The 16,334-nt window shown below is 46.2% G+C and overlaps 1 protein-coding gene across 2 annotated transcripts in view; it reads right to left on the reverse strand.

The window, feature by feature from the left end:
• The window catches only part of l(3)80Fj (lethal (3) 80Fj), a 372,965-nt gene that overhangs the window by 108,242 nt on the left and 248,389 nt on the right, over positions 1 to 16,334 (reverse strand). For both annotated transcript variants that reach the window (XM_065426472.2, XM_065426473.2), the window contains exons 34-35: positions 15,406 to 15,584; positions 8,623 to 8,844 (exon numbers count right to left, since the gene is read on the reverse strand). In XM_065426472.2, the coding sequence (XP_065282544.1) occupies positions 8,623 to 8,844; positions 15,406 to 15,584 (401 nt within the window). The remainder of the gene's footprint in view (positions 1 to 8,622; positions 8,845 to 15,405; positions 15,585 to 16,334) is intronic.

Genomic DNA, 16,334 nt, shown 5'->3' on the forward strand with positions numbered 1-16,334 from the left:
TGGTCATGGCTATGTTATTGCCACAAATTTGCCGATAGTAATGACATTATTTATTACTGTTACAGAAGAAACTGTTTCAATGTGCATAATGTAATCACGAGAAGAAAAAAATTGCTTTCGGTGCATTCGGCTTGCTCCGCCAGCTGCCATGTTTGTTTTGGTGTCCCGCACAATTACAACGGCAGCCACCTATTTGTTGACCTGTTGTCATCCCGCAGCAAATGCGGGATGAAAAAAAAAAGGAAGTTTTCCTTCGCGGGAAACTTAACCCGCGTAGTGATCGTGCCCCTGAATTTGCGTCAATTTTTTTGACAAAGAAGTGCGATCATTATGAGAGTAAATAAATATGGTAATTGTATGAAGCTAAGATGTGATTCGTGCCGAACTGTTGGAACTTTCAAAGAGAGTGATCGAGTGTGCCCAGCACGATAGCTGCTCAAAACAGTCCCAATGTGTGATGTCTGCCTCCATATGTGAATTCAACACAACTGTGAGTTGATGGGGTATTGTGAAAGGCCATGTAGCCATTAGAAACAAATGAGTTACTTTGACACATGTTGAACAGCTTTTGCCAGAGGCACTAGCACCAGTAACCCAACAAATGTGGGCAAACTGTTGCACTCATGTTGAGTGTGTGATGATGAGACCTCGAAACAGGATGCAATTATCGATAATTAAATCGAGCTGTTCATTTTTAACACTGGTGGTTCAACTGACATTTCTGGTGAGTCTAGCTCAGCACTGAGAGGTATCGAACAACTTGCTTAAGTTCTTTTTTCCTTCCTCGTTTGAAAAAGTCTAGCAGTTGTCAGAAGTGTTCTACTGCATGTTGCTGGAAAGTAAACTTGTGTGTTCATTTTAAACAACGGCGATAGGGAATTTCTAATTAATGACAATTATGATTAGTAATTAAAAAAAGAAAGAGAAAAAAATTTCCCGGTCTGAAATTTAAATTCTGGTTCTTTGTAATGTGCACCTTGTACCATTCAGTCCCGACGCAAGGGGAATGATACAGTCCATGTGCTGCGGACTACTTTCGTAGCTCCCGCAGCGTTATGCGCTCAGTATGAAATGGAGCCACAGTGCACTAACTCTCTTACTGCAGTGGCATTTGTGTGAATGATAAGTGCACAAGGATGAAGCGATGCCAGTCATGCAAACTTGTATGTCCCTGGCAATTTTAGAATTGTCGACAAGTAGCAAAGACACTGAACCGGGTAGTGAACAGTGTCGTAACTTTTACCATTGGTGTGTAGTGGTGACGGTGAGTAATGTGATCCACCATTAGCACTACAGTCTGTTGCACAGATTGGCCTTAGCGCACTGCCAATAATTCACAGAACCCACGTGCCATAAAGTTAAGAAAACCCTCTCGTTTTCCACAGAAAAACTGGAAGGCAAAACATCTTAAACAATGAAAGATTGCCATAAAGCTAATAAACTGCCCTGACACCGTAACTTTATTTTTTAGTACCAGAGGGGTAAAAAGCACTTATTTTTTATTCAACAGACATCCTTTACATACATAAGAGAGAGAGAGAGACAGAGAAAAGAAGGAAGAGAGAGAGAATATTTTTCAGAACTTTGTATGCGAACTGAGCTGTAATCAGTGCTGGCAAACTAGTTTGGTGTTCCTTTGACTAAAAGTAGACCATAATGTACTGTAAAAGGTCGCATATACAGTGTAGACTGGTTATAACTTAAGTCGTGGGAGTTGCAAAAATCCACGCTATAAGCGGTACCCTCTTATAACCAAAGCATGCTTTTTTCGGCTTTTGCCTATGCCAAACAGACCACTCACCTTTCAAACACAACTTATTACATATTTCACTCACACACATGCAACACAATCGCGACACAGCACAGAAACCCAGTTCTCCTGACAAGTGTGGCATCAGCGGAAGAACACTGTTATTTTCGACTGGACATTTCTTTTAAGAACACTTCAAAGAATTTTGTCCTCTACAAGGCTTAAGCACTGAAGCGCTTTCTGACTCAAACTTTTCTTCGCGCAGTACATCTTCACTCTGCTGAGGTATCCCAAAGCGTCTTTGCATGGGACATCTGGGTCTGGCGTTAGGTCACCATCGTCGCCAGACTCGTCTTCGGCGCACCGCTGCGACGATGGCATCATCCGTGCTCCCTTCCTCGCAGACAGGAAGCTCCAACTCACTGGCATCGACATATTCATGGAAGGTGTCTGTGGCAGAAACAAACTTGCTTTCAACGAGGCCAGACCACACGTCGTCGGTGTTGACCGTCTCATCGGCAACATTGGCGCTCGGCTCATCAGCGTCAAGAGCCCCTGCATTGCGCACGAAGCCTGCTTTGTTGAAGCACTTGCTTATTGTAGTAGCTTTTACCTGCCATCATGAAGCGGCAACCATATCAATTGCACCCATTAAATTCACTTTAAGAGGCTGCTGCTGCTGCATGCTCAGCAAAACTCTTTTGCAGATGCATTTTTTGTAAAGTGCCTTTACGGTTGCGATGACACTCTGGTCGAGCGGCTGACATTTTGCAGTCATGTTGGCAGGCAGAAACATTAACTTGACTGCAGTTAACTATGGCTTGATGTTGTGGGCTGTGCGATTGCCGAGAATGAGTACGACCTGTCGCTTCTCTGTCACCATGTCTTCATCGAACTTGCAAAGCCAGCATGTGAACATGTGTTGCGCCATCATGCCTTTTTGTTGGATTTGTATGTCACTGGCAAGCACTCGCTTTTTAAAGCAACGTGGCCTCGCTGATTTTCCAATGACAAACAGGCGGCGCTTGTCGCTTCCATCCATGTTAGCGCAGAACAACACAGTTATGTGCTCTTTTGAGGCCGCAAGGCCTCAAGAGCAGGCTTTGCCTCTGGGCGGAAGAGTGCGGATGGGCAGAAGGTTATAAAATACGCCAGCTTCGTCGGCATTGTATACATCTCTGTCCATATACGTGGACAGCATGGTTTCCAAAATTAAGCGAAGCCAGACTTTAATGCACTCGACGTTGACATCACCGCTTTCACTGCACACCACTTTGCAGCTGATGCTACGGTGATCCTTGAATTGCTGGATCCATCCATTCACGGAACTTCACGGAACCACCTGAACAGCGCTGTGTCTACGTCTCCGTATTTTGAGGTACGTATTCTCTTCCGTGACAGGGAAGAGGAATCTTGCTGCAGTTGCAGCCACAATTTGTCCTTGTTCTTGTATATGGCCGACACGGTTGTGTCAGAAACGCCGTATTTGGCCGCCACCGACGGCTTCTTCCGCTCACTTTCTATGTCCCTTATAAGGCATTCCTTCGTCTCCAGTGATAAGGCATGCCTCTTTCTCACACCGCTTGAAGACGCCAATGATGCCATGGCGACAAAAGCCTTACAACACACGTGTACAGAGGACAACTACGACACGACAAGATCACGACAAGATCACGACGTGCACACACCAAATGCAACAAAGAGACTGACAAAAAGAGAAAAAAAAAAATGTTCCATCTACGTACAGTCGAACAAGGATATATCAAACCCACATATATCGAATTATTGTCTGTATCGAACTCATAACTTATCCCATTGAAAAATCTGTGTAAAAGTATAGAAATGCGTACATTTATATTGAATGATATTTTTACCCGCCATTGGATATATAGAACGCCGCGCGGGCTCGGCACTCGCTGCACCCATGAGCTCCGCTCGTGCAGTTGGCAAAACCATTTTTGGCGAAAGCGGAGCTGTCATCAGCCAGGATATCCAGCAGTAGATTTCGAAGGAATGGCGAGAAATTAGCGCGAAGTTTTCTCCCGCGGAAATCTTTAACGCCGATGAGACCAAGTTGTTTTGGCAGATGCTGCCCAGCAAGACGCTCAACGTCCGGGGCAGCATGCGTCATGGGGGCAAGATGAGCAAAGTCCGTGTGAACTTCCTGCTCGCAGCTAACATGGATGGCTCTCGAAAGCTCCAGCCCTTTGTGATCAGCAAAGCAAGGCCACCGCGCTGCTTCAAAAACCGTAAGCAACTCCCCGTGCGCTACGCTTTCAATAAGAAGGCGTGGATGACGCGTCAGCTACTTACAGAATGGCTGCAAGCGCGGGACGCCTGTCATATGTAAGAGGCATGGGGCACAAAAAGAAAAGAAGAGGACGATGTACGCTGATCGGTCCGAACGGCACGAGCCCTCGAGGCGTGTGACCCGAGGTGTGATCGGGAGAGAAGCGGCGCTGAGCTGGGATTATCAACGTGGCTCTGGGCCGAGAAGGTTGGAGCATCAGCATCGCACTGGCCACGGGAGCCATGGTGGTTCTGGCAAGCCCGTGATGCTGGTGATCCAGGGTGCGGCCGTCGATCTCGGCGACGTTCGAGTGAGGCTCCTTGGGCTTGCTGCAGCCTCTCACGGCGGCGCCGAGCACTCCAGGAATTGGATCCCCCTTCTTAGGCAGACCAGCACGGACGATAGTCCTCGGGGCGTCTCGTTGGCACTCAGAGAAGTAGCGTCGGAGCCCGGCGTTAGGCCTAACCAGGGAAGCCGCAGTGCCATGTCACCTACATAGTTCGGGACACCGACATCCTAGACGGAGGAGCTTGCCGGTTGATACCAGCACAACAAAGCTTGCGAAGTCGGCAGGAGCACCGACCGGGACCAAGAGCTGACGCACATCGGACTTGGAGATACGTGCGACAACTGAACTTTGTAAGAGCATTCTGTTAGCGTGCGACCCCAGGCCAGGGTTGCCGGACTTTTGTGCGAAACGCGCTAAGGACGCACATAGGCGAGGATAAGGACATTGTTTTGGCTATGCAAGTGTGGAGTGTTATTTTTTGCCAATTGAGTTTTGACTTTTCCATTTCGAGTTTGGACAAATTAAAATCTGTTCACTGTGCTCGCCTACGTCTCCCAACTCCATTTCTCCTGACATCCGCACGGCCCCGAGATCAGTGAACTGGGCAAGTCGGGGCGTCACGCTTGCCTTCTCGTCAATAACTGCTCGGCCCATCACACCACCTGTGAGCTCGAAAACATTGAGCTCAAGTTTCTGCCTGCTAACACGACAGCAGTTGCAGCCGCTCAACCAGGGCATCATGAAGTCGTTCAAGGTCAGCTACAGGAGGTGACTCATTGATAGGCTTTTGGTGAACCTCCACATTGGCACTGAGCTTAAGGTTGTCCTGCTGGGGGCCATTCAAATGATGACGGGCGCCTGGAGAGACGTGAAGTCAGATAGCATGGCCAACTGCTTCCGAAAGGCACGCCTTGTGACGGCCAATCTTCCCGAAACCTGCAAAGACGGCGATGGCGACGAGTGCATGGATGACGTGTTTCACGCGTTGTTTTCCCATTTCCCGGCTGCCGTTCCAGCCGAAGTGTCTGCTGCCAATTTTGTGAAAGTTGACAGCAATGTTCAGGCTGACAGCTCGAGTGGCGACGAAGATCGTCCGGATGAGGTGAGCGGCTACATGCTCGTACTCTGCCGCTGAAGTGGGGGCAGCGTTCAGCTTGATTCGCCATTGTTGTGCGACAAGGACGGAACTGGGTTTTTGCACCTGAACAGCCTCGATAAGAGCGATGTCAGCGTCTTTAATTTCATTTTCAAGGCGAAAAAGCAGACCAACACAAACAATTTTTTTTCATGCAAATAAAGCATTATGTTGCATCGTGTGTGCGTAAATAGTTGTCGATCTTGAATGCGCCGATCGGTGGGTCATCGTCTGCCACAGGTGAAGTCTCAGGGCCTGTATTTTTTATATTGAATCTTTAATATATCACATTATTTCGCGATCCCCTTCGAGTTCAATATCCATGTTCGACTGTATATACGAATGAAGCAACATCTGCAAAAACTTTATGATGAACTTTGTGCTCCAAATTGTTCTCGTCCTCAGTCATCTTTCGTGCCATGAGTGCATTTGAAATGCTGCACTTTATAAGGGGGGATATGGCTTTCGCATAAAAAAAAATTGATTTTTTGAAAATCAAATTTTCAGTTTCTATAACTCCTTTTCTATCTGATACCCAAATATCACTGTAAACCACTTAGAAGTGCTCTAAAAAATTAGTTTTATCAGCTAAGGTGGCAAAAAATCTCGTGGAAATAAAGAAATAACCGTGTTTTTCAAGCCACAATATCTCCGGAGCAGCGTGAAAGAGCGCAGCCTTCTTGGTCTCGTTGAAAAGCGCATTTCTCCGTCTTCAAATCAGCTGCTTCAGCGATCTCCTCCATACAGAAACAAGTGCACAAAAAGCACATGATTGAAGGTCGCGCTGGTGTCTGTGATCGGCCGAGCCCGCGACATGACTCCAGCGCGGTTTGCCATTGGTCCGGCGCTCGCGTTGTCTGCTCGACTTTTTGCACCTTGCGAGTTGTAATCACGACGTATCAAAACGGGCGCTACACGGACATCGCAGTAGCGTGGCCGATCCCTATGCTTGTGGACGTTTCACACTCGCGGCTAAGCATTCCGAGCATCGGTGGCACGGACTTTGCGACCAAGATTCGCGCACGGAATCCTCGGACATGCGGCTAAGCCTTTTAGCACTCAGTGTTTCAGAATTCGTGACACAGCACATCGCGCATGCAATCCTCGGACACGCGGCTACACATTTCGTGCATAGGGAGCCTCCAACTCGGCGATCATGCACATCACGCGCGGACTTCTTGGATCCTCACCGAAGCATTTTGTGCATCAGCGCCTCCGATTGCGCGAAAAAGCGCATCGAGGGTCGAACCCGCGACTAGGCATTTCGCGTGTTGGCACCTCATACTGCGCGGCTAGGTACTTAGCGCGTCGGCACCTCGAAGCGCGACTAAGCACATCGTGAAGCACATGGTGCGTCAGCTCTTTGTATCTGTGGCTAGGCATTTCGCACATCGGCACTTCAGACCCGTGACCAAACATATTGCGTGTGCACTCTGTTATCATATTGTCACGATAGCTCGTAACAATACCTATCGTACCACCCCTTCATAAGAACCTCATCATGAGCTCTGTTCACTGGGCCCCTTGGGCTGGCACAGACACCATGCTGCAGAAGTGATCGAGGCATCATACAAAAGTAAAATTCTGGAAAGCACCTAGCAGCTGCATATCTGTCACTGGCTCTCTGATCCTAAGTTCCACAGCCATTATCAGGTGAAGATGACTTGGAAGGCTACTTACACTCAGAGCCTTCATTCAGTAACATGGCCAATTCTACCAAATGAAAAAAAATGCCTCACTGATTGCACTGGAGACTGCTATCAATCAGGCAGCCTGCAGGTACAACACTGGAACTATATTCATGCCCACACAGAGTTCCGCACGTCACTTGGTTTGAAATTTAGGCACCATGCCTATTGTAGCATAGCAGCAGCAAAGAATGCCCCCCCCCCCCCCCTTCTCTTTATAGAAAAAATGGGGGGGGGGGGAGGGGACACCCACTATACCAGAGGCCACATGTACAAGAAGCCCCACATCACAAAACACCCCAAAGACTACAAATTTGGTACCTTTTAGAGAACTGATGAGAAGGTGACTTTCAGAGCCGTTTTCTCAAAACTGTTTTTCTGCCTTTCTGCTCAGTTTCTGGAGCTGATTTCCTTGTTACCATTTACCATATTTTGACTCCGTTTTTTTTTGTCATGTTCCTTAGGCTGCAGTGCAGGTCGTGACATTCTCGCTCTCTTATCTTGACCCTTTGTAAGTTTACAATATGGCTATTCGTCTACCCTGAAAGTGTGCTTGATGTGAAGGTAACATAAAATATGGCACTCCAAAAAAATATGCAAGAATGTCACGACTTTCAGCACGCATTTAGCTATGCAGTCAATACTTAACAAGCCTTCTATCACATTTTTTTTTATGTTCTCCAGGCTCTCCAGAAAGTAAGAGAGAGAAAAATTCTGGTCAATAAAATTGAATAAAATGTTCTCAGGATATCGCTCTGGAACTTTTATGGAAGCATCAGGGAGACATCCTAAACATTTGTGCCAATTTTCATCAAAATCCATAAATATATAAGGAAGTTGATTTTTAAAGCCATGTCCCCCCTTAAAAGTGCGACGCACAAGGTTCATTTAGATATGCTCTGTCAACAGATTATGGTGGCCAAACATGTCGTTTCTTGATGGCGTCTCCCGTATGCTAATGGATGATAAGGATGATGGCAGCTATGCAGTAGTAACAAAACCAAAAATTTAAACCTGATTGCTGGCTGATATTTTAGTCTGGATCCACATTTCGTACAAGGCAGAAATTAGGGATGTTAATAATTGGAAAACATCCGAGTATTATATGCAGGCTTTTATGCAGCTCATGATTCCAAGTTTCCAAGAAGTTCTTGATACTAGGAACATTCTTGTTATGCAATCCTAGTAAACTCCTGAGCATGTGTAGTGCAGCACTTGGTTTTCTGCACAAAACTTGCAATCATTAAACTTAGTGAAATATTTTTTGAGGTTTGATATTCAATTTGAAATCTACTATTTGGTATGCACGCAACCCTAATTGACCGATTAATCATGTCTAATGTCTCAAGCCATCAAAGGTGCTACAAGAAGTGAAAGGCTCTAGAAAAATGTTTACCCTCCTGGGCTCCTTGCTTTGACTTGTGCAGCTACACAGAGACTGAACAGAGCAAGATAACGAGACAGGCGCACCTTGTGGTCAGTGAGGGAGTACATGTTGCCGATGATCTGTGCGGCCATCTTCTTGGTCTCTGTCGAGCGATCCTGGAAGGCACGCTGCACCACAGGCATGATCAACGCCAGTGACGGCGCATCTATGAAGTGGACAAACTTTGTATTCAGCAGTGTCGCCAGACAGCCGGATGTCTTCTCGGCCGGGTCTTGCAGAGCATCCAACAGCACTGGCACAATGGCCTGCGTGAATATCAGAATCAGAAATATTAGAAAGAGATGAAAAAAGAAGAAACAATGAACGACACAGGCTTAGACAGCTTTGGCATGCTGAAGACATTTGCTACACAACACATTTAACTACGCATAATCGTTATTGATTGCCAATTTCAACCAAATTCAAGCAAAATAGAACCCCTTCTCGTGGCAGCAGTGTTTCTTGTCGCATTCAAGCCGACTCGGGCCACGTGACTATGGATAGAAACGCTTGAGTGGCCGCTGGTTCATATTAGTCCAAATTGTCCAAATAACATACATAACGCAGTGCACATGGTGCGGAATGGAATACCGTACAAAAACAAAAGTGCTGCCGCCACAGCTTCCGAGACTGAACGGCGTGCCACCAAAGTGGCACAGAGAGTACTCCGCAAATGTTTGCTGCCATTGTCGCCCCCAAGACCGGAGGCCACAGCCACCATACGCTGTACTGCATTGACCTGAACCACACTAGAGACGTGCCTTAAAGTGTGGTTATACCGGCATGGTTGAAAGTTAGTTTTCTCGTGAATCCATGCACAGCACTGAAATATTTCATCACAGTCTGACTGAAGCAGGGGGGGCGTGCTGCCATGCGCCCAGTTCGGTTGCACCTACGCGCTTTGAAACTTCGCTTCCGCCCACCTTTTACAACTGCATTTGAAGTGTTCGCTGCAACAGTGTGGCATTTTTGAAAACGTTCATCATATCTGGACACAGCTTCAACAGGCAGGGTGGGAAAATTGTAAATGCCATGAAATGTGGGCATTATAACGGATAGATTGTTATATCAGAGATTATTACAAGTGGGTTAGACTGTAGTTATAGTGCATTATTAACCCAACAGTGTTAAGGGCCCCATGTTGGTGGAGTTGTCCGTGAGCGAACTTTTCCGTATATATTTAGGAATATGTATATGCCATGCCTTGCTATATAACATGCGGTACGTGTGGGTTATACTGCCACACCATTCTATCAATCAAGTTGCTCAGACCTTTCTTACATTCTTGACAAAGTTATTCCTCAGAATTTTGAAAATGACAGCTCACAAACAAATGTCATGAAACAAAACACCGACAGCGCATGCCTTTTATATTAAATCTTCTTAGACTTTAATATTAAAAGTGCAAAACAATAACATAAACCCAGAGATAATGGTATGGTCAAACCTAAATATATAGAACACGGATATATCGAATTATTGCATATATATAATGCTTTCTATACCACCTGGAAAATCGCACACATATTACATTTTTTTGTATTTTAAACGGGGGCGGACACAACATGGAAATACAGTCGAACCTCGCTACAATGAAACTCACGGGACGCGCGAAAAATTTAGTTGAAGTGAAAATTTCCTTGTGGCGAAATTTGCCCCAAAACACTGTCAAATTTGATACACACTCACAAACATCATTTATTTCCGAAAAAAGTCGGTTACCTTTCATTGTGGTGAAATCTGACCCAAAACACTGTCAGATTTCACTAAACACTCAAAAACATCATTCATTTCCAAAAAATGGTCATCTTTGTTTGCCTCCGTCCTATGGTCATCACCGCCGTGGTGCGATGTTCACACTCGGTCAGAAGCTACATTGCAACGTCGTCATCGTGGGCGCCAATGAAATTACGAATGATCTCAAAAGTGTCCATTACACCCAGTGCACGAGGCGGGGCCAATGCATCTTGTGCATCACTTTACGCGTAGTTATGCTGAACCTCTTCAATGTCAGACTCGTCGTTAAACTCTTCATGAACAATTACGTCCCCATCAACGGCGATGAACTCATCTATGCTGACATCTGTTGGTAAATTTCCGGTGTCTCGAAGGGCTGCCCACACCGCAATAACTTCTGTAGAGGGTGGCTCCAATCCAAACTGGTCATCTTCCTCGACCGTTGTCGAGCCGGCCGTCACTTCAGCCTCAGACTTACAGCCAGCGTGTGCAAAGCAATTTTCAATTATGCTGTGCTGAGTTGCAGTCCACGCTGCGGCAATCATTTGTAGGGCCACAAGCAAGTCCACTTTGGTCTCCCGCCCAATGTCAACACTCAGCAACAGTCGCTTTTCAGCAACAACTTTTCACACTGTGAATGATGCTATGGTCTAACGGCTGAATCAAAGCAGTGCAGTTTGGCGGGAAGAAGCGAACTTCCACATTTTCCAACTCAGCGTCCTCAACATTATGTGCTGAGCAATTGTCAATAAGCAAGCACACCTTGCGGTTTTGGACCTTCATACCGCGGTGGAAAGCTATGATCCAATCACGGAAGATGGCCCGCATCATCCAGGATTTCTTGTTTGCTAAATAACTTACCGGCAAGCTCTTACCACCTTTGAAGCAGCAAGGCCTCATACTCTTGCTGATAATGAGCAGGCAGCGCTTGTCGGTGCCATCTATGTTAGTGCAGTGAAGCAGAGTCACATGCTTCTTGCTGTGCTGTGGTTGGCCCTTCATATCCAGCGTCTTTGTGGGCAGCAGCTCATAAAAGAGTCCCGTCTCATCTGCGTTGCAGATGTTGGACGGGGCATACTTTTTCATTATGTCCAGCAAAGCAGATGATGCCCAAGTCACAGCACCAGTGGCGTCTGAAGCAGCAGATTCGCCACACAACACTTTCGCAACGATTTCGTGTCGGGCCTTGGAGCAGGTCAGCCAACCTGTCCTTGCCTTAAAATCGTTGATGCCGAGCATGCAAGCATAGTTCAGTGCCTTTTGCTGCAGCACGCTTCCACTGATTGGCATTTTCTTGGCATGCATGTCGAGGAACCATGTAAACAACGCCTTCTCAAGATCCTCGTGTGTTGCTTGAGTCAACTTCTTCCGTTTGATGGATGCCCCGCCGAAAGAGCACTGGTGATCACGTCCTTTGATTTCAAAATTGTCAACAGCATGTTGTTGGAGATGCCAAACTCTGCTGCAACATCTCCTTTCTTTCTGCCGCGTGAACCTTCGCTGATGATTCAAGCCTTCACCTCCAAAGAAAGAAACTTCCGCTATGTCGCCATGCTGGTCGAGTGCACAAGCACACACAAAAAAATCTGCGTCGTCGCGTTGTGCCAGCGATTGCGTGACCTAGGATGGATACGGATTGGCTGTGGCTCCCACTTGGCAAAGTGGGCCTGCGCCTTGTCGCACGGTGGCTAGCCACATCGTCATCACCACCAAAGAATAGCGCCCCTCCATCAGTTTGCTTATCGATGACGGTGAAGCGGGCGCACGTTTTCGGTGAACCTAAGCGGCGTGCGTGTACGAAAAATTCCAGACGATTGGGGTTATGCTTATTTTCTGGCAAAATAAATTTTAAAGCCCAGCTCCACCGAGCAAAAATTTCGTTGAAGCGAAAACAAGCCAGAAAAATTGTTCGTTGTGGTGAGAACTTCTTTGCATCGACTTCTATGGCTAGCTGATGGGGAATTTGAAATATTTCGTTGAAACGAAAATTTCGTTGAAGCGGCGTTCATTGTAGCGGGGTTCGACTGTATCAAAATCTGCCACCACAGACCAAGTGTGTTGTGTTGACAGGCGGCGAGCTTTTCCGCAACACCCTCGAAGAAGGCGGTGGCACGATGGGCGTTCCCGACTACTGCATACTACAGCTGCAAACATTGACTGCACGCGGCAACTTGGCCAGTTTGACAATGTCTACGATGCATTTGCATCGTAGACATTGTCACAATGACTTCTCCTTGGTGCCCCGCTTTACACCTGCTGTGCATCGCGAGGAATGGTGGTTTGCATTCACAAAGACTCATAACAGCACGCGCTTAGCGGGCTCACTCATGCAGATGCCATTTCGTACTTTGCTACTGATAGTGTTTCAAGATGCTTTGATTGATGCACTAGAGATCGCAGCAGTAGTAGCCGTCAAACGATGACGCTACCGAGGTTGATCCTGCAAGCCCTGATGTTGCCATGCTCCTGACTTCAACTGAGGCTGTAGCTGCTTTGGCCCTTTTACGCCGCTACTGCGTCGCAATAGAAGGCACCCAAGCCTATCGCTTGTGGTTTGTTTAGGCTATGTTGAAGACGCCATGGTTCAGCACACGGCTGCCAATATGAAGCAGGCTACACTGTTGCAGTACTTTCAGCCAAAGAAATGAATACAGTAGAACCTCATTCATAGGGGAGAAAAAACTTATTAGCTGGGAAAATGTATGATCCGAAGTAACTAAAAATTTGCCAGACTAAACTATTGTTGACATCAACGTAATTCAAAGCATTGTGGAGATCGTTGCGGCATGAGACACCGATGCATATCACGCATCAAGCTCGTGGTGCTCCAGCGGCCCGGGACGCGTTTTGTTGTTTTCCTGTGGCGTGGTGCTTGAAGAGGGCAACGGGAAACTGAAACCAAATCGGGCTGGTGGGTGACACAGGATGTCCACATAGCATCGCTTGTAGCAAGGAATGGACGCGCATTTAGATTATCGCTTACTAAAAGCGTGCAGGCCCACTGACACTACGCACTGTAAAACACATAGCTGAAGATGCTTGTTGCAATAGGTTTGGCGGCGATAGCTGTGAATGCAGCACGTGATGACTCAGGTGGAGATTTGTTGGTACCGGAATAAGAATCTCGTGTGCCATTTTCACGTGAGATGGGCAGGTATATACTGTTTTCAATCGCAAAGGCCTCGTGGCTTTTTTTGTTCACATGGGATCTAGTGCCGAAAAATGTATACTATCACATTCTGCAGGGAACAGTGGCGTGTTTCGGTTATTGCCAACTATAAGTGTGTGCTGCGCCTCAGACGGCACCAGGCGCTGTGAAAGAAATAGTCGAAGATGCTTATCACAATAGGATCTGCAGTGATAGTAGCTGTGAATGCCGCATGTGATGACCCCAGACAACATTTGCTGGTAACGAAATGAGAAACCAAGTGCACTCCGGCGTTTCCACATGAGATGGGCAGGCGCATACCACAGTGAAGCTGCCGCGGTGGGCAGCTATACTATACTGTTCTGAATTGGGTGCGTCTCCTGCATTTTCTTGTTTACATGGGTTCTAGCGGCCATGAAACATATCATACGATTGCACTTTGGTGACGTACTGAACGTTGCTGCTGAAAAATTGCGTTTTCCGGGGAACTTATGAACCAGTAAAAAATTAGCACAACTCTATTCGGTCAACTTTTGCATTCTCGATTGCGAGCACTGGCGCCGGGAAAATGTACATAACGAGGACATATTAAGGTTCTGCTGCACTATGTGTGAAGCTTCAAGTGAGTATTTACTGCGCCACGATTGGTTAATAGATTGATTTGTACAAGATATTGAGGACTATTTTATGTGATCTTATATACCAAATGCTGGCTATATCGAACCATTTCGCGTTCACCACGCTATTCAATATATTGAGGTTCGACTGTAATTTGTTTTGGCACGACCGGGCACTACCTCCAGGATCGGCCCGCACAAGAGGCCATGTCTTTACCATAAAGCTCACCTTCGTGCACAGCATTCACCATCAACGCTTCCTGGTAAACATTACGGCTACGTAAGCTGCAGTTGCCAGGAAGTGTGAGAAGCAGTCAGGGATCTTTGAATGCTATCGTTTTCCACTCTTAAAGGCGAAGCTTAAGTGTCCTCCAAGTTTTTCGATTCTTATTCGAAACATTGCATATTTGCCCACTCAAAGTATTGGGCTTTCTCCACACAGCTATTCTAAAGTAAGAAACAGTCCTTTTCAGTATTGCGGACATCCTGGGCGTCCTATATCTTAACCTGCCAGCTCTACCATTTGTGTCATGTTCACATTGTTTCATGTCCCATTATATGAGTGAGAGACTCAAAGCAAGAGCCTAATTACAATTTATCCCTTTATGCTTGTATTTATCACTTTACATAGCTTTGTCACTTCACTTCAGGGAACAAGCATTTCAACTGTCAAAATGTGACAGCTATCACGAATGGAGTGTGGCAATGATGAGAATTGGTCGTAATGTTTGTGTGCTTCTAAACAAACTTACAAACAGCTCCCATGCTTGTGTGTTTCTAAGCATAAATTATTGTCTTAGAGCGCAAGCTACCTCAAGTGAAAAAGAGTGGTAACATTGAGAAGTAATCACAAGGCATTTAAATATCCCATGCAATATGGTCACTTCTTTCGTCATCAGGTGTCGCCATACAAAGCTGTCACCCTGTGATGTTTTGCATACATTTGTCAATCAGTATAATTTTATTTAGAGAAGCAATTTTAAGGCCACTCATGGCATTTCTGAGTGCCAATACATGTTTCAATTACGTCGAAGTGCTGGCTGCCCCGAGTGAAGAGTGGTGAAGCTGAATATTGAGCATGTATTCAAAGCCTGCACTTGTGCTCCTATAGTTAGGGCATCATGCTATTGTGCTTGGGGATGCTGGAACTAATCCCACCATCAGCCATGTCATTTTTTGGCTGAGCGACAGCTTGCGTTAAAGACTTGAAGCTACTGCAAACCCAAGAGAGGTAAGTTAAAAAAAAAAAAGAGCTTCTCTGTATGTTTTGGTCCAGCAGCAGTAAGACCAATGCAATGAAAGGCATCAAGAATAATGGGAGAGACCTGGATCTCTGGGTTCTTGATGACGGAACCAATCTGCTTGAGAGCCTGGGCGCCTGCCCGCTGCACTTTGACGTGCGAGTCCGACAGTACCTCGATGAGCTTGGGCACGATGGAGGGCAGGCAGGACGACAGCTGCTTGGGTGCACAGTATGCCATCGCACCCAGCAGCTCCACTGACCCTGAAAACGACAGTGGCACAACGTTTATTGGTAACTTCCCTCAGATTCTGTCTCAGACTTGTTTGCCTCAAACAAAACCATCTTGAGAGGACTGCAGCATGGTGCTTGTGTGCGCAAAGTCTAAGAAAGCACTCAAAATTTTATTGGAACCATGCCCAAAATGTAACGCAAGATCCCTTTCGAGATTCAAACTTAAAAATTGAGCGAACTCGACAACCACACCAGTTGGGCTTCACAAGAAAGCTACCTTATCAGAGTCCTATGCAGAACACTGATGCACATGGCTGATACAAGGTGCAGGTTGGTGAGAAAATGAGAGCACAATGACGAGGAAAGGGCCATGGTTACATCGTTGAACTTCCTTAAAAAAATACACAACTTGTCAAGAGACATCAGCCAGGTTCAATGGCTCGATTCATTACCAAAATTGGTGTCTGTGTATTTAACTGCACGAATGCAGCTCCCTGCACACATGAATGATAGCACAGTGGAATAAACAACTCGCCATCACAGTGCACGCCAGTGGAAACGTCAAGCAAATGAGCAGGTGGCCTTGTGTGTGTATGTATCGTTGAAGTGAACAATGTAGTCTATCCTCATGATAATGAATTCATAAATGCAACGAAATAATCACCATTCCCCTAGCAATCAACATAAAAGACTACATATCTAAACTCTCACTTTAATGAAGCAAAAGGTATCTGTAAACGTACACAGCCAAATTTCTATACGGTTAAAACTCTTAAAACT

Source organism: Dermacentor albipictus, chromosome 2, assembly GCF_038994185.2.
Source record: "Dermacentor albipictus isolate Rhodes 1998 colony chromosome 2, USDA_Dalb.pri_finalv2, whole genome shotgun sequence".
Classification (NCBI taxonomy): domain Eukaryota; kingdom Metazoa; phylum Arthropoda; class Arachnida; order Ixodida; family Ixodidae; genus Dermacentor; species Dermacentor albipictus.